The sequence below is a fragment of the Thunnus thynnus genome, chromosome 21 (assembly GCF_963924715.1).
Source record: "Thunnus thynnus chromosome 21, fThuThy2.1, whole genome shotgun sequence".
Classification (NCBI taxonomy): Eukaryota; Metazoa; Chordata; class Actinopteri; order Scombriformes; family Scombridae; genus Thunnus; species Thunnus thynnus.
In genome coordinates this window covers 7,197,735-7,222,425 of record NC_089537.1, presented here as the reverse complement: position 1 = coordinate 7,222,425, position 24,691 = coordinate 7,197,735, and the positions used below count along the sequence as shown (strand labels likewise).

Below are 24,691 nucleotides of genomic sequence, written 5' to 3'. Positions count from 1 at the left end.
ACCAACCTTGACATTTGGAAGTTAATGATAAAACGATAACGATATAGGGGCCGATATTAATTATTTTGATATGAACAACAATCTTGATTCGGATCCCTTTGATTTGTGTTTTTGCAAACTTAATAATGGTGACACTGTTTTTAAATGTCCTGAAATCTAATTTGGCATTCATGTCCAGTAATTCCTTGTTACTTATTAGCCAACACATACACCAATACAATACAAAGAGCTATAATATCAGCAGATTTATCAGTCGAGCTCTATTTCACTCACATAAATAAGGAAGCATTATGTGACCTACTGTCTAACTTGGTTTCTAAACATTAGCAGGGCTGCCCTTGTTTTGCAGAGTGTATCCACTTACATTTGTTTTATTTCCTCCTGAATGTTTCACTTGTGTGACCAGTCTGACCTTGTTGTACGAGGTCTTCTATCGTCCCCGAGGCAGTGATTATGTGTTATGATGGCAACAATAGAAAACGTTTCTGACCTGACTGAGAAAAAAAAAGAGTTAATTCCTTCTATTTTTGTTTTGCAAAACTCACCTCCTTTCTCGTGACCTATTTTCCGCAGCGTGTCGGAGGCGGTATGCGCCCCTGGAAACAGATGTACGCCGTGTTGCGAGGCCACTACCTCTGCCTGTATAAAGACAAAAAGGAGGGGCAGGCTCACGCCAACTGTCAAGCGGTAGACGAACCCCTGCCAATCAGCATCAAGGCCTGTCTGATCGACATCTCCTACAGCGACACCAAGCGAAAGAACGTGCTGCGGCTCACGACGTCGGACTGCGAGTATCTGTTCCAGGCTGAGGACCGAGAGGACATGCTGGCCTGGATCAGAGTCATACAGGAGAACAGCAACCTGGATGAGGAGGTTAGAAGGCACAAGACATTGAGCCCCATCACCTACTATATAACAGTCTATTGTCCATTTAACTGACGGTCGTGTCCTCTTGGCCTCCTCACGTTTAAGTCATGGCCCACTTTGCTTCACTGGGATGTTTTTTCAACTTCATGTTGAATCATTTCCACCTTATTTCTATCACAGTACAGCACTGCTCTGATGACAAGTCGTTGGCAGCTGAAATACTAATATTTTCTAATTGTTTTGAGTCCACTAATACGACTGCTGGCACTGCTAAACCTGCTGACTTCCAACAGCAGGACTCGAAGCTCCGCAGTTTAACGTTCTTCTGTTTACTTTTTGGTAATGTTTTTCTATGGAGGACACTTATCCACGAATGGAGCAGAACAGATTATAGCTTATCTTATATAGCACTTTAAGGGTGTTGATCTTGCAAATAAACCTCCTCATGCATTCATAAAATTGAAAGGAGTGTGTAGATTTAGTTTATTTGCTGTTGATTAGCGTTTCTAACAATAAGACCTTTCATAAATGTAACGTTATTGAGCATATAATGAGTGAATGTATTGGGTATATCATTATCAGCAGTATGCTTTCTCCACTGTGTCTTATTATAGGCGGGTCTCCCACCATTAGAAATTTAATCCCGTCTTTCCTCTCTTTTGAGGGCCTAACCACACTGTCCTTACTACGACATTCCAATGGTCTTACCTGTGTCACCTGATAGCAGCAGGTTATATAAAGATCCGTTATAGCCTGTTTGGGGGGGGTGAGGGGAGTTGTTGCATCTTATACTTTAACCACCATCTTTTGTGTCGTCTGCTCCCCTTTCCTTCCTTCCTTTCTTTTTTTAGAACGCGGCCTTTACCAGCCATGACCTCATCAGCCGGAAGATCAAGGAGTACAACACCTTGATGAGGTAAGGGGTAAGAGGAAGAGGAGGGAGGAGGGAGGTCCTCACACTTGTGGAGAACTTCACACAGTGCTGTGTAGTAGTCAGATGTGAGTGGATATCTTCCAACCCGAGTTCATTTCGCGTTTACTTCTGCGTCTTTCCCAGCCCGACAGGCAGCAAGACAGAGCCGTCACCCAAACCGTCACGCCAGTCGCTGAGCATCAGACAGACGCTGCTGGGAGGTAAAGGAGAGACCAAAGCACAGAGTCCACACTCGCCCAAACCGGAGCAGGAGAGAAAGAACATGCACAAAGGTAGGAAAGAATAAAAATGTGTATATGATACAGTTTTGTTCTGTCAAAGCTCTTGGTGTCTAAAGAAAAAAAGTTATCTGAGCGTAAAGAGTTGCATTGTTTCTATCTTATATATTCTCCTGGTTTGTTGCACTCTGACACCAGATGACACCAGCCCTCCCAAGGATAAAGGGACGTGGAGGAAGGGCATCCCGGGGCTGATGAGGAAACCTTTCGAGAAGAAGCCGTCTCCTGGAGTCACGTTCGGAGTGAGACTGGATGACTGTCCTCCCGCACAGACTAACAAGGTAACAAGGCTGCAGATAAAATATAAAATCCAGCAGGGTTTTCATGTATGTTGCCGATTTAGAGCTAAACATTTTTGTATTTCCGTGTGTTTTAGTTCGTGCCTCTGATCGTGGAGGTTTGTTGTAAGCTGGTGGAGGACAGAGGATTGGAGTACACAGGCATCTACAGAGTCCCTGGAAACAACGCAGCCATCTCCAACATGCAGGAGGAGCTCAATAACAAGGGCATGAACGACATCGATATCCAGGACGATGTGAGTGCCACTTAATCGATCCGCCGTTGCTTTAATTAAACTATGAAATGGAGTTTCACATTCTCAAGTGTTGTCCTTTCATGTGTTCGGGACAAACGCAGCTGTGTGCACAGCTGAAAGATTTTTCAAGCCCGCAGAATAAGTGATGTTTTCATGCCAGTGTTTTGACATTCTCCACACTGTATACTTGCCAGTAATGTGTCATTTAGCTGTGTTTTATAGTTTTATATCCATATTTCAGAGCTTGTGTCCTTCCAAATGTGACAAAATGTTCCTGTGAGCCCAGAATCATTATACATGTTGAGTAGAAGTCCAGTTTTTCTTTGCACAGTTTCCCATCATTCCCTAATATCATGTTTTACAGAAATGGAGGGATCTCAACGTGATCAGCAGTTTACTTAAATCCTTCTTCAGAAAGCTTCCAGAGCCGTTGTTCACAAACGGTAAGTAGTTTTTTTTTAAAGGTTCTGCACCCCATCTACTGGCCATAAATGAGAACTACAACCTTGCAGCATGTTGACTGTGTTTTACCTCCTTCCTTTGCTTTAAATTGTTAATTGGTATTTGCAGATAAGTACACAGACTTCATAGAGGCCAACAGAATAGAGGACCCAGTGGAGAGACTTAAAGTGCTCAAGAGGCTGGTGAGTTGTTTTGCCATTTTCTGTTTCATTCTGATCCAACCTTCATGTCTACAGTTGTGGTATAATGTCTGTTTCCTTACAGCTTCATGAGTTACCTGATCATCATTATGAAACCCTCAAGTTCCTCTCAGCTCATCTAAAAACTGTTGCTGAAAACTCAGAGAAGAATAAGGCATGTGACTTTTTTTTCTTTTAAACTGACTTTGGTTTAGTTTATTTGCAAAATGTACAATAAAAACTTGGTTTTCTTGTGTGTTAGATGGAACCGAGGAACTTGGCCATCGTGTTTGGTCCCACTCTGGTGCGCACCACAGAGGACAACATGACCCATATGGTGACTCACATGCCAGACCAGTACAAGATAGTAGAGACCCTCATTCAAAATGTGAGTAACAGATTTTAAGTGTTCCCTTCATGGATTTTTTTTTTTTCAATTAAACCAAATTCTCACATGTAAAATACAAAACTTAATTTGTTTTGTTGTCTTTTTTAATTCCAGTATGACTGGTTTTTCACTGAAGATGGAAACGGAGATCCAGTGGTGGGTTCAGGCATCACTGCCATGAGATTCTTTACCTCTGTCTCTCTCCTGTCTTATATTTGACCTTAAAGATTCCCTCCAGACAGGTTTTAAGACATAGAAAGTTAGTCTTGTCAGAATAATAGCTTGTATCTGATATGGCTTTTCTACAAAAAAGTTGAATTACTTAGTTTAAAATTCTTAAAATTACATCTACTTCTTTTCCCTCACAGAAAAATCCAGAATCTATGAAATTTTAAATATTAAACACAATATTAAGAAGTCCACTCTCAGTGTACGTGCACTGGAGGTTTCAGGTTTTCACATAACACTTGTGTAAGTTGCGTATTGGACCCTGATTGGCTCCAAACTAGATGTGATGTCACAAATCATGCCTGTTGGTACACGCCTTAAACTCAGATTTACGGTGAGCGCAGAGAAACTTTCCGCAAATGAATGATTCACTGTGCATTACGAGCACAGTCTGACAGCCTCCGATTGATATCTGACACATATTCTGACTAAGATGTTATTATCTGGCTCGTCTAAAGGGCGCGACTCTGCAAATATATCATTCTGCACACTGAAGGTCAAAAATCCACGTGACGTTACAATAAGTCAGAACACATTTTTGAGCTTTTCCAGGGCAGTATGTTGTTTTTTTCAAGGTGTCAAAAGACGTTTGTAGACTTTAGCTCAGTATTAAATTCAAGAAAAGTCTACAAATAGAGATTAAAGTGTTCAAACAGCAGTCTCAGTGATTCTGTTATCATTGTGCTCCTCCAGACCGTGTCCCATGAGGAGAGCGCGGTGGAGTCTCAGCCTGTCCCCAACATCGACCACCTGCTCACCAACATCGGTCGCACAGGCACATCGCAGGGTGAAGTATCAGGTAACACGCTGCCTTTGGCAGACCGACTCTGTGGTGGGTTAACCTTTCTCTAACCTTTTCACTGCTGAGCACTGTGATCAAGGAGGGGCCGGCGTGTGTGAACTAGAAACAAATGTTGATGATAACGCTGCTTCTTCCCTAGGCCAAGCTTCCCCTTTTTGCTTCTTTGGCTGTTGCCATCAGATAGGAATGTCTATGGCTAACCATGACTCCAAACGCCTGTGTGGGTTTCAGTGGGCAATTTATCTGCATCCCCGAAACTTGAAGGGATGCAATAAATTGTGACGCTTCTCCATTTGCTTTAATAGATCTACCCTCCCTCGGTATTTGTTAATCTTTTAAACAGACTCTTACTAAACTTAGATGCCCCTTTTCCCTTTTTAACCATCCCTCTGCCACTTTAATACATCCTTTTGATCGAACTCTCCCTCTTATCTTGCCTACTGTTGCACTAATACGTTCTTTCCCACGTCAGAAAATAGATGTTTTTACAGTGAAAGGCGACCTCTGATTCCTCTCTCTAGTGAGGCTCTGTCGGGTGTCCTAAAGGCTTTCCCAGCATTCACACATACTGATCTTGACACAGGCCAAGTGGGAGGAGTCTATCACACCGTGATGTCACTGATGGACTCTATAATGTCCGTGATGGACAGCTGGAACTGTAGGAAGAAGGAGGATTGTTGCCCCCAGTGTAGCTGCCTAGTCTGCAGGAACCCGCAGGTCTTTTAAGCGCAAGAAATGCCAAAGAGAAAGAAAGGAAAAAGAAAAAAAAAGCATTAAAACAAAGAAAACCGTGACGAAAAGGGGAAGCGAAGCGGCTACACGGTACTGTACGGTGTCCGGTGTTGTGGGTTTTTCTATCAGAACATACCTTACGCAGGCCGGTGCTACTGTCTGAAAGGCTCTCCGCTGTCTCTCCTCACTGTCTCGCAAGCTTGCCAACAGGAGAGATAGCATGGTATGGTTTCTACGTCACCAGTCAGTGTGCACTTGCATATCGTGCCATCATCTGTATTGTAAGGGGTGTATAGGGGGGCTCGGCTATGTCACACAAAAACAAATTTTAGCTAGAAAAACGGAGGATGAGGAGGTGAGGACTGATTATAGTTTTTTTCTCTTTCTCATGTAGTGTCCTCTCTTTTCATATAGCTAGCCCCTCTGTGACTCCCCTGTCACTTCTCTTTTTGTTTTTTTTGGTTTCCTCCATAGCCGCCTCTGTCATCACCGTGTCACTGTTGTCATGGCAACTCATGTCACCACATACCGCAACGTCGCCATTGCTTCGTCAGCTCAGCTGAGCAGCATCGTCAGACATAAGGAGCTCAATCTGTGGAGCTTGATATCAAACCTCAGTGCTTTTCTGGTGCAGACGGAAATGTCTTCAATCAGATAGTTCCTGATTTAAATTTTAAAAAAAGATGTTTTAGACAGTTTTATTTCAGAGTTTTTGTGCGACTGATTGTATGTCTTTGGTAACAAAACTGAGGCATCATACTGACAGTTGTATAAAAAAGATTAAAAACAGCCAATTCAGCCTTTTCTATTTTATATATAGATGTTACTACATTTGTATTGGTCATGTATAAATGAGAAAATACTAAACACTCTTACAAGTATTGTGTGTGTATCCAAAGCCTGATATATCATATTCCTCTGTTCCGTAGACCTCCTTTGTTGGCCAAAAACTATTAAAAACACGTTAGTGAGTCACAACATTACACTAGGTGACGTGTTTCTTCACCATGGAGATTAACGGTTACAGTAGTTGGTTTAAAAACGGCTCCAAAGAATAATAACAGTGATCACATTTTCATTCTCCAGAGAGTAGTTCTGTGTAAGGCTTGTTGTGCTACATAACACAACCTCTTGAATTAGCACTGAAGTTCTTTTTAGATTGTTATTAGTCTTAAGAGCCATTTCTAAACAAACTAACATGCCCAAAACACTTTGTGGTGAAGGAACATGTCACCCAGTGGAGCAGTGTGGCTCATTGACAGGTTTTTAATAGTTTTTGGGCCACAATGGAGGTCCATGGCACAGAAGAATAAGCTATATCAGGTTTTGGATGCACACACTTTACTCACTTGGCTCTGCATGAGATTTGTTGACAATATGAAAATCCTAGAATATCAGCAGCCTTATCCATAAACAAAATCAGTCATCATTCTCGTTTTGCATGGCACACAACTCACTCTGTTGTTCCGTTGCTGTTAAACACATCTGTATGTTCATCGCCAAAGTTGCACTCAGTATCACTCTGTTGATAACATCTTCTGTGTCAAATAGCTTTTAAGAAACGATATCTCTGTGGATTTTGTGACCACACAGTTTCTGTTTTTATTTGACTTGGACGCTGGATGTTTTGGTTAGTGTCAGGGTTGGGAAAGAACGCTGCTTGTCATGATGTAGATGTGGACCTGAGTGTAACGTAGAGCTCATCTGTCCTGTGTGTGCAGCATGGCCTGTCGTCTGCTCATGTACTGTATGTGTGTGTATCTCACATGTGTCGCCAGTCTTGTCTGCTCTGTGTTTTCACTCTACATGATCCTCTTCATCAACGTGGTTCTCTTTTCCTTTTTTCCCTCCCCAATTCATTTTCCCATGTCCTACAGTAGATGTGCAGTTTTCAAATCATCTAACATGTCTTTCTGTTTTCTCTTTTACCTACAGATTCACCGACTAGTGACTCAGCTAAGTCAAAGGTGAGTGTGTGTGTGCCCAGTGTGAACCTTCTCAGGCCACTGCTAGTGTAGGATGACAGGAGGTAGGTGAAGCCTCCAGTCGAGATCAGCATCAAATAGACTTATCGCAGCGCAGTTAAAAGGCAGTTTCACCCTAAAAACAAAATTAAACACATTCTTCATTTACCTCTAGTGGTGTCTACACTGTAAATGGTCAGATGGTTACATGTGTCCAGCTTTTAGATGTCTGTTTCCATCTCAAAACAATGGAGGAGAATTGTGCTACTCACAACATTGATAAGGTACAACGTTAAGAAAATCAGCAGCAATACTCTCTCTAGAAACAATGTTCCAGGAAAGCCCTCTATACACTATGTGATTTTAGGCTTTACCAGATAAAAGTTGACTGAATGGGGAGACAAAATCTCAATCTCAAGTTTTCAAACCAAAACCGTTATCCTGAATCTCCCAAAGATAACCTGAGTGTCCGAGGAACAAATTCCCACAGTGATTGCTACCACAACCCACATCTTCATCAAAATTCGGCATGAAATGACACAGGATACACTGTCATAAACTTTTTTGAAAAAACAGTGGTTTTTACTGAACTTTCAAAACATGAGAGTGATGCAACAGAGACATGGCATCAATTTCCTTACCAATCCACTTTTTTTTTTTCTTTTTATATCATAGTCATATAATTACACAATTCAACATAGCTTAAACTGTTATTGCACAGTGTGTAGTTACTCCAAAATAACACACTAACCTCAGTGTAAACAGTGTTTATTGAAATTACTGCCCATAGAAGAAACTGTCCCTCTGAAAACTGTTGATTATCCAAACTAACAGTTATTTCTGGAAAGAGGTAATTGTGTTTAATTGTAATTTAAGAAAGGGATTTTTTTTTTATCATTGCTGTGAGCCACAAACAAAAAATCAACACCTGTTGTATTAAGGTGGAAGCAGAAATCTCCCAGAGGAATAAAACTATCTGCATGACTATGAAGCACTGGAGTTAAATGAGACATTGTGTTGCTTTGTAATGTGGGTGAACTGAGGTTATGCTGTGAATAGTCTATGAGAACTGACCAGACGAAAACCTACTGTACGTCCAGTGAGCCACAGTCTTTCATGTCAAAAGGTCGCTAACGCCTTTAAAACGCTACAATCTGTCATGAAAGTCCCGCTTCGTGACACATTAAACTCAATACTTGTGGCTGAGAAGCTCGGGATTATACAGTCGCTTGTGATGAGATAAATGGGAAAAAAATAAATCCGAGTAAATCTCATCGCTGCACCGCTGCTATCTGGCTGCTTTTCCTCAGAGCTCCTCAGGGCTCCTGCAGGGGGTTGCATCAGTTCACGCTGTGCTGCTGCTTCTCTTGCTTCTGCTTTAAAGCTGGCATGGAATCAATAATGTGCTCCCTGTCAATGACGCCTCTTAATGTTCCTCTCTCTGTCCCATTTTTCTGGTTTGTGGCGCTTCACGGGAGCAGGTGGAGTACAGACTTAAGTTTTCAGACAGCGGTGAAGGGTTCTTTTTTCTCTGTGATGTGCCTCCTCTTGGTTCTCAGCTTCATAAATCCTCATTTTGTTTTTTGTTTTTTTCTGCTCTCTCTCTTCCTGTCCCTTCCTTTCTGCAGGGTTCCTGGGGTTCAGGGAAGGACCAGTGCAGCAGAGAGCTCCTGGTCTCCTCAATCTTTGCTGCAGCCAGCCGCAAAAGAAAGAAGTCAAAGGAGAAGCCGCAGCCTAGCAGTTCAGATGACGATCTGGATGCAGTTTTCCCCAAGAAGGAAATCCCTGGCCAGAAGCCGAACCACCACAGCCTCCAGACCGAGACGCAGAGCGAGACCCGCCCTAGCCCCAACACGAAACCCAACGCCAAGCAACAAGTACGGGCGGAGGAGAGGAAAGAGAACGGGAGAACTGTGGAGCTGACACCTAAAGCCAAGAGAGAGCATCGAAACTCCTCATTCCTGAAGGAGAAGACTCCACCCAGACACCCCTCACCTTCCCCCTCCCCGTCCCCAAAAATCTCCGGCTCTCCCAACATCAGCTACCAAACGGTCGCCGGAGGGAAATCCTCCATGTCGGATCCCCCGTCCCAGCTGGATGAAAACACCTCCGACCTCGGGACCATGAGCTCCGGAGCGTCGGTGCAGCGGTCACGGCCGAAAAAGTGGACCGGAGGAACGTCCCCCGACCTGCCAGCGGGAGCGTGCACCGGGTTGGGAGCAGGTGCGGGGGCGTCGGCCGGTGCGGAGGTGAGCTCCATCACCTCGGACTACTCCACCACTTCTTCCATCACGTTCTTGACCGGAGCAGAGTCGAGTGCGCTCAGCCCGGAGCTGCAGGGTGGGGAGGAGGCGGACGACGAACGCAGCGAGCTCATCAGCGAGGGACGACCCATGGAGACAGACAGCGAGAGCGACTTCCCGGTTTTCGCTCCGGGAGGCGGCAACAGCCAGTCCACGCCCTGCCCAGAGCAGAGTCAGGAAAAGACTGAAGTAAAAGGCGGAGCAGCCGAAGGGAGCACCACACCGAAACTGGAAGCACGGCGCCTCTTCCCCTCGCACAAGATGATCGAGTGCGACACCCTCTCCAGACGGTGGTCCCTAAGACAGAAAACCGACAGTGAATCATCGGTGGAAGGTGTTGCGGGCAGCGGAGAGCGCAGTGAGGGTAGGGCGGAGTCTTCCACGCGGCTGTCCCGAGTCCTGGAGGTGATGAAGAAGGGGCGGTCCACCAGCAGCCTCAGCTCGTCTTCACGTAGCGAGTCGGAGCGTCCCGAACCGGCCTGGCACCTTAAGATCACCGAGCGGCTCAAGTTCAGGTTACGCACGTCCGCCGATGACATGTTCACCCAGAAGAACCGCACTCCCGACGCTCGCGGCAAGAAGAAGAACATCCGGCGGAGGCACACCATGGGCGGGCAGAGAGACTTCGCAGAGCTGGCGGTCATCAACGACTGGAGGGAGCAGGGCGGAGTGGACCAGGCCGCCGAACTGTCGGCCCTGGACCGACTCAAGCCCAAATGCTCCTCTCAGGACTTATCCATCCGGGACTGGATCACCAGAGAGCGGTGCAGGGGCGGAGGCTCGGAGTTCAGCGTCGAGGTGGTCGCGCCCAAAGCCGTCCCCGAGGACGACAACACAGAAGCCCAGACGGACGTAGCTCCCGAAAGACCGCCTCCTCCCGCGTCTCCGGGCGCGCAGCCGCTAACGGGGGAGCACGTTAACGGTAGCGGGCTGGCAAACAAAAGCAAAGCCTCCATCGGGGCAGCAGACGCGCACCCACACAAACTCTCTGGAGCACAAGTCGTCCGCTCACGGTTCTACCAGTATCTGTGAAACGGCAAGAGCGGTCTTGTCTAGTGTGTCTGCGAAAGAGGGGGAGGGGTTTAAAAAAAAAAAACATGAGAGAATGAATGCGTAATTGTACGAATGTGGGTATTTTAGCTAAGGTTACTGCACAATATTTTTTCTACAAAGTATACTTTATGTATCTACTGTACATACTGTGTATAGGCTCACAACATGATTGTTACTGGAATAATGCTGAAGAGATGTTTTATGTAATTCCACTGACTCGTTGGCCGTACTGGAACAGACACGGAAAGAACACGGGACTTCCTCCTTTAACGCAAGAATGTGACTTCGCTGTCGATATGTGACGATGTTAATAGGACAGACATGAACTCTGTGGAATGTTTTACAGCACTAATGAATTGACTATTACTGAAGAATCCGTTAGCGACTCTGCAGGAGGAAGCCTTTTTTTTTTTTTTTTTTTTTTTTTTTTAAGGAATCATTCAGTTCTTCCTATTATAAGCGGTATGAAGAATGTATAACTCTTTTCGTATTTGGACTAACACTAGTTGCTTGTGACAGTATCGTCATTTTCAAAATAATATGTATGTGTTTTGGGTTTTTTGTTTTTTTTTGCCTGTACTTGAAGTATGTTGATATAATCGAGGGCTGCTTTCTGAGCTGGGTGCTGTGGGAAGTTTGTTTTTTGTTTTTTGTTTTTTTGTTTTGTTTTTTCACAGCACAGTCACAACAGCCAGATATTAGCTTGAGGGACTGGAGGATTATTATAGTTTTATCAAATAAAGACTGAAAAACATAATGAAATGCTGATACTAGAGTATGTAATGCTTGGTACAGTAGTTTTTATTTCCAAACTGTGTCCATTTATAGTCCAAAAAGTAAGTTTTTACATATGTGTGAATTGTTTTTATCTCAAAAAAAAAGTGCCTCTTTTTTTTTTTTTTTTTTTTTTAAACTGTTTTTACCAACAGTTGTCAAGACAAGAAGGAAATTTTTTAAAAAAAATAAATTTTTAGAAGAGCATAATCTCACAGGCATTCCAGAGATTTTTGTTTTGTTTTCCTTTCTGTTTTTTAGTTTCTCACCGCGACATCAGCATTGAAATTTACATCAATGTCTGTGTTTTATTGTAGTTTTACTTCATTTTTACCCCCCCCCCCCCCCCCCCCCCCCCCCCCCATCTGTATTTTTCAAGTGCAGTAAAATGCATGGGCGCTTAAAACCTGGGAGAAAAAAACTTTGTCTTTGAAACTGCATGAGACAACGTTTTCTGAACAGTGAACATCTCGCCTGTGTACAGCAGATCATGGGTGCAATGCCCTCCCTCAACAAACACTGGAAATAAATAATCTTTATTAGATTGTCGTGTCTGTTTGGTCTCATTGTTTCATATCACTAACAACAGCTGGAAAGAATAATAGACATGGAAATGATTTATTCCTAATTAATGCCAAAATACAAAAGAATTTATTACATATCTTCCCCTTTTTACTAATAAAGCCACATTATAACAGTCAATCTGTAAATTTGCTACAGTAACTCAAATTAAAATGCAAATAAATTAAAGATTAGAAAGCTGCAGTGGAGTAAACATGTCTGAAAGCTGACAGCTGCTTGTGACATCTGGAAATGTAAAAAAAAACAACGTTTGACCATAATTTGACAGTTGTATGACCTGGTGCTGAAGTAAACTTTGAATATTCAGATTGTTACTTTTGAATAAGTATTTTTTACATTGTAGTATTGCTGCTTTTACTGGAGCACTAATTAACAAACGTAATACATCTGTTAAGGTCTTGTAGTATTCCTTCCTGTTGATTTAATAATACATTGTAATAATAATAATATACTAGTCAACGACCTTAGATGGCAGTAGTTTAAACATCAATGACACAAACTAATTACTGGTCTATAAAACAACACATTAACATTTACATACTGTTCAGGTCAAACTTGACCCTTTTTGTTTACATTTAAGAGCAGTAAAAATATCCAAAACATAATTTGTTTAGCCTGAATTTTACAACTTTTCCCACACAGAAATATGCAAAAATGGAAATATTTCAACTTTGTTTGTGCAGCTGATACATAAAGAGAGTTTTCCAGGTTAAATTGGACTTGTATTTATTTAAAACTTTTAAAATTCAGTTTTCCTGTTTTAGGTAATATACAACCATAATGTTTTTTCCTCCATAAACAAATAGTGTAAAACATAAAGAGTACTCTCTCTGAACTCTCTGACTAATTATGAGGAGATACTGTGAAGAGAACAGTATGTAAGAATTAAACATTTAATGAATAACATTTGGTACAGACAGGTGACAAATCAAAGGAAAAACTGGTCCAGGTTTCTGAATGCTTGACCCCTACAGTGAGGGGATCTGGTGGCTCTGTTATGCTTTGGGGGGAATTTTACTGGCATGATTTGGATCCACTTGTCCCCTCAGAGGGAAGGATCACTACTAATCAATACAAAGTTGTATTGGATAGGATGAAACATTTCTATCCTGATGGGAGTTTCTCTTCCAGGATGACGATGGCCCCATCCACAGGGCACGAGGGGTCACTGAACAGTTTGATTAGGATGAAGATGATGTGAATCATATGCTGTGACCTTCACAGTCACCAGATCTCAACCCAACTGAACACCTATGGGAGATTTCGGACTGCCATGTTAGACACCATTTCAAAAAGATATTCTCTCATTTCTTAAATTGCTCTAAAAGTCCAAAAAGTATCATAAGTAATGAGATTACAGACACAACAACATGTTTTCACTGATTTACAGAGAAATCCTCCTCTGATTCAGCTGCAGCCTCACTAATCTTTTACATTCTTTCACCAGACTTCATACAAATATTTCACCTTTTTTCAGAGTTCACTGTAAATATATTCATGTCATGATACGTAGAGATTTCAATCACAATCAGCAAATCCAGTGAAATGACTGGGGTTTGGAATAGTCTGGAGAAGGTTTGGAATAGTTTTGGAGAATGTTTTTGATAGTTTGAAAACGATTAGGATACTTTCAGAGAATGTTTTGATGTTGAAGGTTTGGAATAGTTTTGGAGCATGTTTTTGATCATTTGGAGAAGATCAGGATAGTAAGATATTTTTGGAGAATGTTTTTGATAGTTCTGAGTAGATTAGGTTAGTAGGATATTTTTTGAGAAGATTAGGAGAGTTTTAGAGAATTTTTTTGATAGTTTGGAGAAGGTTTGGAATAGTTTTGGAGAATGTTTTTGATAGTTTGAGGAAGATTAGGATAGTTATAGAGAATGTTTTTGATAGTGTGTTGAAGGTTTGGAATAGTTTTGGAGTTTCACAGTGTAGCAGTGTCGACATCTCCACGGTGGTATAAGGAAACAGTTTGACCTTTGACCCGAACATTCAAACACTTTTCTGGAGTTTTTAAAGTAAGTCCATGTTTTAAAAAAAAAAAAAAAAAAAAAAAATCATACAAAAGTAATGTTTGTTTTTGCTCTCAGGTTCATTCTGATGGAAGTGAAGCTCAAAGCCTGGAGACAACTCTGATTATTATTATTATTATTATTATTAATTATTGAACACAGTAACAGCTGAGAGGAGATAAACATAAACCATCAGTGCAATAATAAAGTTTATTATAATACATAATAAAAGTAAAATTCGTGCACAAATACTCAGTCATACTGTTTACTTACAGTTATTGGTTACGTATGTAGTATGACTGTGAATTCTCGTATTGCGAGATTACAGATAAATATAATATGTTGCTTATAGAATCTTAATTGTACATATTGTGTTCCAGATGTTTATAAAAGTGTAACCTCACAACTGAAGGTCCTCAGACAATAAAGTGAAGGCAGCCAGTTAAATAGCCTGTTTGCTCTGTGAGGTCACCTGAGGGTCAAACATGTTATATATCCTCACATAACCAGAATAGGTTTGGTTATTGTGTGCATATTGCATACTAAACATGAATATTGTCATTATTTTAATTGACTATTATTATTATTTCCATGTGAAAGCAATTAATATACAATTATTTGATTAAGGATTTTGCGTAAGAAATGTCGTTGTAAAACAAAAGAATCTCAATAGAGGCCCCTGGATGTATTATAGATCGATAGATAGATCATAATTGTAATTAAAACTAAATAAAAATGTAATATATATTTAATATCCATAATATATTCAAGAATTAATATCATTATTCTTAAAACATAGAGTTTTCCTCAATTAATATTGAGCCACGTCATCCAATAAAGCACTCCAAAATGTGTGTGTGTGTGTGTGTGTGTGTGTGTGTGTGTGTGGGAATGTGCACATGATGACAATTTGGCTAATGAGCTGCCTCGTGCTGTCGTTGTGACGTAACGTGAACGAGCTCCCAACCTGTATTTTGACTGCAGAGCTTTAGAAGCGCAGCCAGTTTCTCTCTACAGCTGCAGGACAGAGTGAAGACGTCTTCCGCCCGACATCTGTACACACCTGAGGTAGGTGTTTGGAGTGAAGGTTGATGGGAATTATACTAAACTGCATAGTTAAGGGGTAAATGTTGTTTTAGTTTTAGTTTTATTGCTATATGATATTTAAATGATACTGTTTTTAAGGAGATTTACGTGTTGGGTTTATCCTCTGTGATCCTAAATTTGTATTTTTATTATATAATATTTTATAATATTTCAACTACAGCTTGTCTCCTTGTCATTATGCTGAAATATTGTGACAAATAACAAATCTATGAAGGCTAATGTTTGTTTTGTTATTATACAATAATGTAAAGAAGTCTACTGACATGTGAGTTCAGGTGCAGAGTGTTATGTGAAACCTGCAGAACAAGTGTGGCGACATGTGATGTTGTGTGAAGAGACAATAAGAGGATGAAGCTGTGCTTAACCACTAACAGATAGAAATTCTTCTGGCATGTGTTTCCACTATTATCTTGTTGTGTAAAACCGTTTACGCCCAGTCGAGCACTTTACATCTCTCTGGGTAACAATAGAAGATCAAATGTAAATGCTTTCAGGTATGTAGATGGAGAACATCAGCACCCAGTATGGACTTAAGTTAGATAAGAATGATGTTTTAGGTTTAACCCTCCAAAGTGAACAAACACACCCCATAGTCAGGCCTGTTCACACACAGTCATACTTTACATTTAGAAAAAAAACAGTAACCCTTAAACTGAAGCTTGATTGTGACAGACAGGTGGTATTTTGTTGTCCTGTTATCTGAAATTTGACCCTTTTGAAAATGTAATAAAACACCTAAAAATATCAATAATCCTACCAGTGTAGATGTGCAATGATTCATTTGGTTCCAGCAAAAAGCACATGAATAAATCTCAAACTTAAACCCAAAATCTCAAAGTTAACTTCACAAAATAACCCAAAATTAATTTCTCGGGAAAATCTTCACAATACAAAACATTTTACAAGAATCCCCTCATGTCAACAGACATTAATAAATATATGAATAAATAAAAATCATCTGCTTGTAATAATCAATTGTATCTGATGTAATTGGAGCATTTTTCTCCCACAAAAAAAAAAAAAGTCCAATAGTGTTGTGAAACATTCTTAAAACTACATCTCCTCCTTCTCCTTTAGAAAAGTCCAGAATATCTAAATATTACATTAGTAGAGTAATTAGTAGTAAAAAGTTTGACTACTGGGCACAAGATGATTCCTACATCAATGAGAAGTCCGTTCTCAGTGCACTGAAGGTTCAAGGTTCCACATCACACTTTTATAAGCTGCATACTGGACCACGATTGGCTGCAAGCTAGTTGTGATGTCACATATCATGCTAGTGGGTACGCAGCTCAAACTGAGATTAAAGGTCAGCACAGAGAAACTTTCCACCATCAAGAAAAAAAACATATTTTTGAGTGGAGAGGACTTAAAACCAGCAATTTTACTCATAAATTTTAATCCCACACTCAACTATTTACATCTAAATTTATTTAAAAACTAAATTATTGTCCATTCCACTCTCTTACCTCAGACACCGGGGTTACACAGAGATGGATTTAAGGTTGTTATATCCATTAATTTGCCTCACAGGTTCAGCCACATAATTTCTGTCATTTTTAGCTTTTATAATCTCCCCTCCACTCCTGAAGGAGCGATGTCTACTGTCTACCTCCTCCTCCTGCTGCTCCCTCTGGTCTCAGCGCAGACCTATCACTGGGGTCCCTGTCCCACTCCGAAGGTGCAGCCCGGCTTCAACCTTCAGCAGGTGACACATGAACATAAACACACACACTACACAATTCAGACATCATGTTACCTCTTTCAGGGGCAGATTTAGTGATTAAGGGGCTCCAGGCAAACATGTCTTGCTTGAATATACACCCTTCCTCTAACTGGGAATGTTGGTATTGGCAGTGATAGAAGAAGTACCGAAAACCTTCTTCTAAAGTAAAACTATTAACTATCAATAGTAAAACTATTAATACCACACAGTAAAGTACTGTAAAAGTCCTGCATTCAATTTTTTATTTAAAAGTGAAGAATAAAAGAGAAGTATTATTACTTATATTTACTTAACATCTGTTCAACGTAGAGCTTTTAATTCTATTTTAATTGTTATATTTTATGAGTAAAATCTGAATCTGCTTCGTAACCAGTAACATTTATCTGTCAGGTAAATGTAGTAGTACAGTGTTTTCCTCTGAAGTAGAAGTATACAGTTTTTTAAAGTGCTTTGGGGGCCTTTTGTAAGTTATTTCGAGGTGCAATGAGTTAGAATAGTAACATAATTCAATATCTTTCATATCTAAACATCATAATAAAACTACAGCTGTTGGGGGCCCTTTAGTTGGGGGTCCCAGGCAGTTGTCTATCCACCCCTGACCTCTCTGCATTATTCAACCTTTCTGACAGTACCTGGGCAGGTGGTACGAGATTGAGAAGCTTCCTGCTTCCTTCGAGAGGGGAAAGTGCATTGAGGCCAACTACGGCATAAGGAGAGATGGTACCATCCAGGTGCTGAACACTCAGTTCTAGTGAGTATTGAGGGATTTTTTTTAATTGCAACTTCTTCTAAAACTTCTTCTAAAACCGCACTTTTTGTAGGGATTAAACAAATTAGATGTAACATGTTAATTAGTTAGAGGTGCTAGTTGGTGTATTTTGTTACCTTTAGACAGAGGCTGGATAGCTGTTTCCCTGTTTCCAGTCTTTCTGCCAAGATAAGATAAGCTAAGCTAACCAGCTGCTGGCTGTATATTTACTGTATAGACGTAAAAGCGGTATCAATCTTCTTATGCAACTATCGGCAAGAAAGTGAAAAAGCGTGTCAAACTATTCCTTTAAATCAATGCTCACTAGCAAATATCAAAGCTCCTGCACAAGTTTTCTATTGACCTCAGATGGAGGATTGTACAAGGTGTGATAACCATGAATAGACACAAAGGGTTTTAACTATTTGTTTTTGGATTCTACCAGGAGGTAAAATGTTCATATGTTCTGGGAGAAGACAGACACTTAATTCAGTCCTTACAGTGATAGTGTCTTACTGGGTTTGCTGGAGTCTTGAATCAGCATTTACCTCAGCAGTTACCTTGACTTTGCTCCTCACTTGCAGAAGTCAGCATGTACATCTGCTGATATGTTGTTTCCCTTGTAGCAATTCAATAAAGGATGTTTAAATTTTTGTATTCTTTGTCTTTGTCTCTCAGTAAAGACAAGCTGAGGAAGGCAGAGGGGACAGCAGTGGTTCATGACCCAAGAGAACCGGCCAAACTTGGCGTCAGCTTCTCTTATTGTAAGTCTTTGTTTTTGTCGTCGCCTCCTTCGAGTTCTTCACTTCTCTTCTTCTTGTTCTTTATTTTCCTTTGTAGCCCTCTTGTGCTTATGGTTGTTATTGTTAAAATGAGTTGGAATCAAGCATTTAATATCAATAATTATAATACTAGAATCATTATATAACGTAGTTCCTTACTGCATTGTAGAAAGTGTTGAATTAAGACAGAAATCGGACAGAAAAGCAACATGTACTTTTGCTTCGTACATAGCAGCCGTTTCACTCATCACTGAGCTTATCTGAGAGCACACATACCTTGTGAATGATGAAGATAACAGCTGACACATGATGCAGCAGCCTCACTGCATTTGTAATGTCTATAACAATGAGTCTGTCTGTCTGTGGAAGCCTTGAATCATCATTATAATTTATTCTGGTGTTCGTACATCTCAGTAGAAGTTTCTGTCCTCCGTAACAGACTTGAGCCGTAACGGGAAGCAACAACGATGAGTGAGAGACAAACAACATAAAGCAGAAATATACGTCTCAAAACTACATCACAGTGTCAGAGTGAAAACGCTGCAGTGTAAATCAGGAATGAAATTTCTCATTAAGTCATTTCAAGTATTACATCCTCAAGACAACTTAAGATTTCTTATAAGCGACCCAACTGCTGCCTGTCTAGAGAAAAATAAGTCAAATAAACAACAAATATCTGAAACAACTCAATGAGACTAAGACTCAGATCTAAAATACCCCTAAAAACACCGTCAGTATTTACAGTATAAACAGTTGACAGTTGAGTTGAAATCGAATTTCCATTCAAAAGTCAAAGATGAAAACAAAGGAGACATGCTTTTTGTGATTTCTTGTCATTTATATACTGTTATAATGTCGGACGTCTATGTTAAACATAGACAAAGGTAAAAAAAAGTTAAATCCAACTTGTTTACATAAGCTAACAAAGAGCCAGTATAATGTCAATAAGGACTGTAACTGTAAATCATGTGAATATGATTTTTAAAGGCTCTTCTAGGGACGGACATTGGACATTAACAGTAGCTATAAATGTTGTGATGCATTGCGTTGGATAATTACTCTGCAATTCTCTATGTATATTGTATCTGTCCCCTCCAAATGAAAGATATTCCAGTTGAGCCTCAGAACATAAAGGCAGTCCTGGAAATGATCGTATTAATGTACAGTACGTCCCCTTTAAAGCACAAAACACACATTTACTGTAAAATATTTTAAATCAGTGGGTGGATCATTATAAAATCATGGAGCATTTTGAATGTTTTACCTGAATACAATCAGATCAAGATCAAGTTATCCAATTGAGTGTGATCCATCATCTTTTATTAATTATAAAGTAGTTTTATGTAAGTCTAATTTTCCAATTTTTTTCATTTTAATGCCTCTTTTTCTGTATCTGAATTGTGCTGTGTTGATATATTTCGTAAGTCAGTTTTATAACTCTTCTTTACAAAAAGATGTATGGTAAAATATTCTAATGTATTCTCTGTGCTCCCAGTTACTCCCTACAGCCCATACTGGGTTCTGACCACCGACTACACCAGCATGGCCGTCGTGTACTCCTGCATCGACATCCTCCGCCTGTTCCACATCGACTACGCCTGGATCCTCAGCCGCTCACGCTTCCTGCCCTACGAGACCGTGAGCTACGCCAAAGAGCTGATGATCAACGAAGGAATCGACCTGTTCAGGATGAAAGCTACGGATCAGAAAGGCTGCAAGGACAACTAGGGAGTCCTGGAGACTTCCACCTACAGGGATTATACTGTGTATCATAAACATACTGGACTCCTCATATTATTATGAGAAGATGCAGATTTGGGTCAGAGAGCAAGATACTGACCTGCAGAATCTTTACTCATATTCAGTTATTTAAATTTCTATTGGATCTCACCAAAATTTGATTTTTTGTATTTTTGGGATGCTAAAAAATAAATTATGGGAAGAGAAAAATATATTCAGTAACTTAATAACATATACACATTGAATATTTGATTATTTGATATAAAAATGTGTTTTTTTGTATTAAATCAATACTGCAGCTCATATCGCAATTACATTAGCAACCAAATCTCAGTATGATTTACTTTAATTTTTACAGTATAATCTAAATATCTGTATATTATAACTGTCTCTCATATCTCTGACAGGCTAATATATTCACAAAAAACAAGTTCACTCATTGTTTTGATATATTTTTCTATTTTATCTCTGCAGTAGCTGCTCTGTGCTTTAAAAGGGGAACTGAATTTGTCAAAACTACATCAAGACAAGTGCTCAGTTAAATTTGTTGTTATATAATAATACATATTGCAATTACGGTATGTAATATTTTCTTTTTTTCATATTCTTATACCACATTTTACCTAATGTAAAATAACGTGGTGGATAATGTTGCAGTTAAACGTCATATTCTTGGTGATTGAAAAAACATGGAGGTGGGTTCTACAGTATGTCAATTAAAGCTGTTTTCATTAATGGTTTAACTGTGTTTATGTGGTGAACGTTGTTCATTGAGGAATAAAGAAGAACAAAGACAGGAGGCTGTTTGAATGCTTAAGTGATTGTCTGTGTGCACAAATAAGATGCACTTTAAAGACATGTTGTGTTTAAAGGTCAGTTTCAATAGTAGGAGTAAAACCATATAAGACATAATACTTTATCATCAGTAAAAGATAATAGTTAGCATTTTAGGCAACAGCTTTAACTACGGGAACACATGAGGTCATAAATGTCTCTGTAAAATGAGTTTTGGCCATAATGTTTTATGTGCCAGGTGCTCTGGAGCAAGGCACACATCCTCAAGTAGAAGCTCCTCACAAACAGGGACTAAAGTGTACTCAGCAACGTAAAAAATACATTTAAAAAAATCAGATTTTTGATGTGAAATCTTCTCTGATGACAAACACGTGGACCAATATTTGTTTGCTTAAGCGTATACACTCAATTTAAGCTTCACAATAAAATATATGTCACAAATCAAACCTTTTAATGATCCTTTATTGAGCCTTAAAGTGCAAATCTATGCAATTTCATTATGAAGAGAAAAGCAAATTTGTTGTTTAAGGCACTGAGAGAAGTACGTCTATATGCAGCTATAGAATTTTAAATTTTTTTTTACCTCAGACGTAAAAAATAACTTTATACCACCCGGAAATTAAACTCTATATTAAGGAAGGACCTTCCTGTATTGATACAGTATAAACTGGGCAAGGCTTGGCTGAGCTTGGTCGTGTGTGTGTGTGTGTGTGTGTGTGTGTGTGTGTGTGTGTGTGTGTGTATGTGTGTGTGTGTGTGTGTGTGTGTATGCGTGTGTGTGTGTATGCTGGAGGTCCACTGGCTCTCCCTCCACTGAGCCCGTCACACCACAGACCACAGTGAACCAGCAGATGAACAGAAGCATCTCTGCAAGACTGCACAAACCATTTACAGGTAAACAAAATTGCAAATTTCAGTTGTTTTCATGTAATTTTACTCTCACAAATTCATTATAAGCTACAAAGAAAACCATTTTTTTAGGACGAATCATTATATATTATATATTATATTGCATAAACCTGGAGATTGTACTAATATTGGAACTAAAATCTAGAGCATTATGAGTGGTTTTGTTTGTTTAGGAGGGCAAGATGAAGTGTTTGGTCTGGCTCAGTATTCTTCTTTGCCTCTTTGCTTGTCATCTCAGTGGTGAGTTTCTCTTTTTTTAAAAAAAAAAAAATCTGTAAATCATATTTTAGTTGAAATATTTTCTTGAATGGAACAGCTGATGCGTTTTAATTGATGTTTGTGCAGTAAAAACCTGTAGGGGTGAAGTAATATAACCCAGTTTGATATGTGCATGCTTATCAAAATAGCTGTGAATCATGTCTGATTCTCACAGATGGGACAGTGCTGCATTTGTTTTTGGCCACTGCATGTGTACAAAGGGGACTCTGTCCGATGATGAATTCCTTCTGCTGTGTGTGTGTATGTGTGTGTATGTGTGTGTGTGTGTGTGTGTGTGTGTGTGTGTGTGTACGTGCTCTTGTGAATGGTCAGCAATAATATTTTGAGCAGCGAGCAGGTATCCTGCGATCCTCTGGCAGAAAGCTGAGTTTTCCGGACCTGAATCCCGTCTTTGTACGTGGAAAGCCTTGGAATGCTTGGGAATGTTAATTTTTTTTTCTCTCTCTCTTCCTCTCTCCCCCTTCTTCCTCCTCACAGAGGCCAGAGTCATCCCAGAAGGAGGTACAGTCCCCTTTTAGACACCTTCATATTTTGCAAGAAAACCAAAGATGCTTCACAAATAGTTATTTTGCTGTTGCACAATTTTTGACAATTCCTTAGTCATTCTACCCTTAAAGCAGAATCTCCTTTCATTGAAAAAATGACTTAAAACACTTAAAATTCATTAGCTCAGTCATTAATTTCTGCTACTGCAAAAAACATGTTTTAAATATACTGGTTACATGCAGAAAATGATCTTAATCAGCGGTGAGTACATGCATAATGTACCAAACTTAAAGTTAAAAGTTGTTTTGTGAATTCAGGATACTTTTTTTGGATATAATGATACAGTCAAAATTGTTCCCAAAGCTAATTTAAGAGTATTATTTTGCCATTAAGCAGTATAATATCATAAAAAGTTTAAAGGGTGCACATTTTATTTTTCTTATTATTGTGTTTAACTTTCAAAATGTAGATTAAGGTTTTTTTCACTGCAGATACAGCAGCAAACAAGGCTTTTAGTGATTTAAAACACAAGCCGTAAGGGGCCCAAAAACGAAAAATATCAAGAAATTCATTACAGAGATACTTCAGCAGAGGTTTCAGTAGACCTGTATGTGCTGCAGTCACAGGACATTTTGTGTTTTTAACTGCAGGTGTGACTCTCATTCTCTTGAGTGGAAAAACTTGCTCTTAATCTCTTTTCACCTGTATAAACTACAAGTTCACGCCTCTTCACTGAAGCTTGTGTAAAGACCGTCTGGAAAATATTCAACAGGCTGATTAACAAGAAGCAGCAGATGTAGATTTAGAGAAAATAAGCGCAGCAAAAATTGTAACACATCATCCGTAAATTGCAGGTAGAATCTGCTGAAGCTCACAGCTCGATGATAGGTCATACTAATACAGTGTGCTAGTGTTGGAATGTGGGTTTAACGTGCCCTTCCCTTCACCGCTGTGTATTTAGTGCCATACGATCAACCACCGGCTGTTCCCTACTGGCCTTACTCCACCTCTGACTTCTGGAACTACGTTGAATACTTCAAATCCATCGGCGCCTACAACCACATCAACGAGATGGCCCGGGCTTTCTTCGCCCACCAGCACCTTGGAGACACCCTGGGATACGAGACCAACATGGGACATGAACACTGAAGGGGGGGTGAAAGGAGCCGGGAGAGGGAGGAAAAGGGCTGAGGGAGAGATTTTCAAAGTAAATAAATGTCTTATGCTGTGAGAAAGAGGAGACCATTAAGAAAGAAGGAAGTTAAAATTTAGAAAATAGCAGAAAATTAAATAAAGGAAAGATAGCAAATTATTCTCCAAGCATAACACTGTGTGTGTTATTATAGCATAGCCACACATATATAAAGGTAGCTTTTTTTGTAGGAATGTATGATATCTTCATGTAATGTACAACAAATAAATCAAACATGTTTCAAATATGCAATGATGTCTATAAAATGATTTCATTATTTAACAAAACTACCAATATTACACTGTAAAGCCCATGTATACAGTCTACACTAAAGTAACTGTATGCATGGGTAAAGTAACAGTCAGGTGTTCATACGAATACTGAAAGTGGTTTTCCTTGCTGTAATCATTTCTCCTGTTCATACTGACTATTAAAAGATCCCCTTCAAATGTGCTTTCAATATAAGTGATGGGGGCCAAAATCCACAGTGTGTCCACACAGTCATTTTGTGCAAAAATGTATTTAAAAGTCATATCAAGTGGATATCTGCCACATTTACAGTCTTTTAAGCATCAAATTCCCTCTTTGTGTTTCCTCAGACAGTGTTTCTCTGTTGAGCTGCGGTGGAAGTATAGTAACAGAAGGAGGGACTTTGGCACTAAAAAGACTGTAACGTTGAAAGATGTCAACTTGATTTGATTCATCTGGGCGGCTGAAAGTTCATTTTAGTTTCAAATAAACTTTTAATACATTTTTGCACAGAAGGAGGCTTGTGGATTTTGGAGGCTTTCAGGGCTTCTCCGAGACTAAATTGAGAAGCTATATTAGGGAATG

At 39.8% G+C, this 24,691-nt stretch overlaps 3 protein-coding genes and 1 long non-coding RNA gene across 7 annotated transcripts in view; 3 read left to right on the top strand and 1 right to left on the bottom strand.

The window, feature by feature from the left end:
• The window catches only part of LOC137173773 (rho GTPase-activating protein 21-like), an 86,693-nt gene extending 74,650 nt beyond the window's left edge, over positions 1 to 12,043 (top strand). For all 3 annotated transcript variants that reach the window (XM_067578849.1, XM_067578847.1, XM_067578850.1), the window contains 13 exons: positions 574 to 873; positions 1,719 to 1,783; positions 1,925 to 2,073; positions 2,218 to 2,360; positions 2,456 to 2,614; positions 2,979 to 3,057; positions 3,185 to 3,258; positions 3,341 to 3,430; positions 3,518 to 3,643; positions 3,758 to 3,799; positions 4,565 to 4,670; positions 7,341 to 7,372; positions 8,998 to 12,043. In XM_067578849.1, the coding sequence (XP_067434950.1) occupies positions 574 to 873; positions 1,719 to 1,783; positions 1,925 to 2,073; positions 2,218 to 2,360; positions 2,456 to 2,614; positions 2,979 to 3,057; positions 3,185 to 3,258; positions 3,341 to 3,430; positions 3,518 to 3,643; positions 3,758 to 3,799; positions 4,565 to 4,670; positions 7,341 to 7,372; positions 8,998 to 10,704 (3,072 nt within the window). In that variant the 3' untranslated portion in view covers positions 10,705 to 12,043. The remainder of the gene's footprint in view (positions 1 to 573; positions 874 to 1,718; positions 1,784 to 1,924; positions 2,074 to 2,217; positions 2,361 to 2,455; positions 2,615 to 2,978; positions 3,058 to 3,184; positions 3,259 to 3,340; positions 3,431 to 3,517; positions 3,644 to 3,757; positions 3,800 to 4,564; positions 4,671 to 7,340; positions 7,373 to 8,997) is intronic.
• On the bottom strand, positions 6,114 to 6,424 carry LOC137173774 (uncharacterized). The gene is made up of 2 exons (XR_010925238.1): positions 6,337 to 6,424; positions 6,114 to 6,305 (listed from the first exon to the last, which is right to left on the bottom strand). It is a non-coding gene; the product is annotated as an uncharacterized lncRNA (long non-coding RNA).
• A 3,023-nt stretch (positions 12,044 to 15,066) lies between the features above and the next one.
• Positions 15,067 to 20,939, top strand: apodb (apolipoprotein Db). Of its 2 annotated transcripts, none has more exons than XM_067577896.1 (5): positions 15,067 to 15,161; positions 16,764 to 16,908; positions 17,556 to 17,677; positions 18,353 to 18,438; positions 19,952 to 20,939. In XM_067577896.1, exons 2-5 carry the CDS (start codon positions 16,798 to 16,800, stop codon positions 20,182 to 20,184), a joined length of 552 nt encoding a protein of 183 aa, XP_067433997.1. In that variant the 5' UTR covers positions 15,067 to 15,161; positions 16,764 to 16,797; the 3' UTR covers positions 20,185 to 20,939. The 2 variants fall into 2 exon arrangements, with proteins under 2 accessions (XP_067433997.1, XP_067433998.1); XM_067577897.1 differs by having other exon boundaries at positions 15,106 to 15,161; positions 16,793 to 16,908.
• Positions 20,940 to 21,728: 789 nt separating this feature from the next.
• otos (otospiralin) lies at positions 21,729 to 24,109 on the top strand. Its single transcript, XM_067577931.1, has 4 exons — positions 21,729 to 21,885; positions 22,074 to 22,140; positions 22,657 to 22,680; positions 23,627 to 24,109. Exons 2-4 carry the CDS (start codon positions 22,083 to 22,085, stop codon positions 23,812 to 23,814), a joined length of 270 nt encoding a protein of 89 aa, XP_067434032.1. The 5' UTR covers positions 21,729 to 21,885; positions 22,074 to 22,082; the 3' UTR covers positions 23,815 to 24,109.
• The last annotated feature ends 582 nt before the right edge of the window (positions 24,110 to 24,691 follow it).

What these genes read in the sequence shown, in the direction of transcription:
- otos (XM_067577931.1), top strand. Translation starts at nt 22,083, where the DNA reads ATGAAGTGTTTGGTCTGGCTCAGTATTCTTCTTTGCCTCTTTGCTTGT. An exon ending in CTTTGCTTGTCATCTCAGTG is followed by an intron (nt 22,141 to 22,656) that starts GTGAGTTTCTCT and finishes TCCTCCTCACAG; the next exon opens with AGGCCAGAGTCATCCCAGAA. An exon ending in CAGAGTCATCCCAGAAGGAG is followed by an intron (nt 22,681 to 23,626) that starts GTACAGTCCCCT and finishes CTGTGTATTTAG; the next exon opens with TGCCATACGATCAACCACCG.
- apodb (XM_067577896.1), top strand. Translation starts at nt 16,798, where the DNA reads ATGTCTACTGTCTACCTCCTCCTCCTGCTGCTCCCTCTGGTCTCAGCG. An exon ending in CCGGCTTCAACCTTCAGCAG is followed by an intron (nt 16,909 to 17,555) that starts GTGACACATGAA and finishes CCTTTCTGACAG; the next exon opens with TACCTGGGCAGGTGGTACGA. An exon ending in GTGCTGAACACTCAGTTCTA is followed by an intron (nt 17,678 to 18,352) that starts GTGAGTATTGAG and finishes TTTGTCTCTCAG; the next exon opens with TAAAGACAAGCTGAGGAAGG.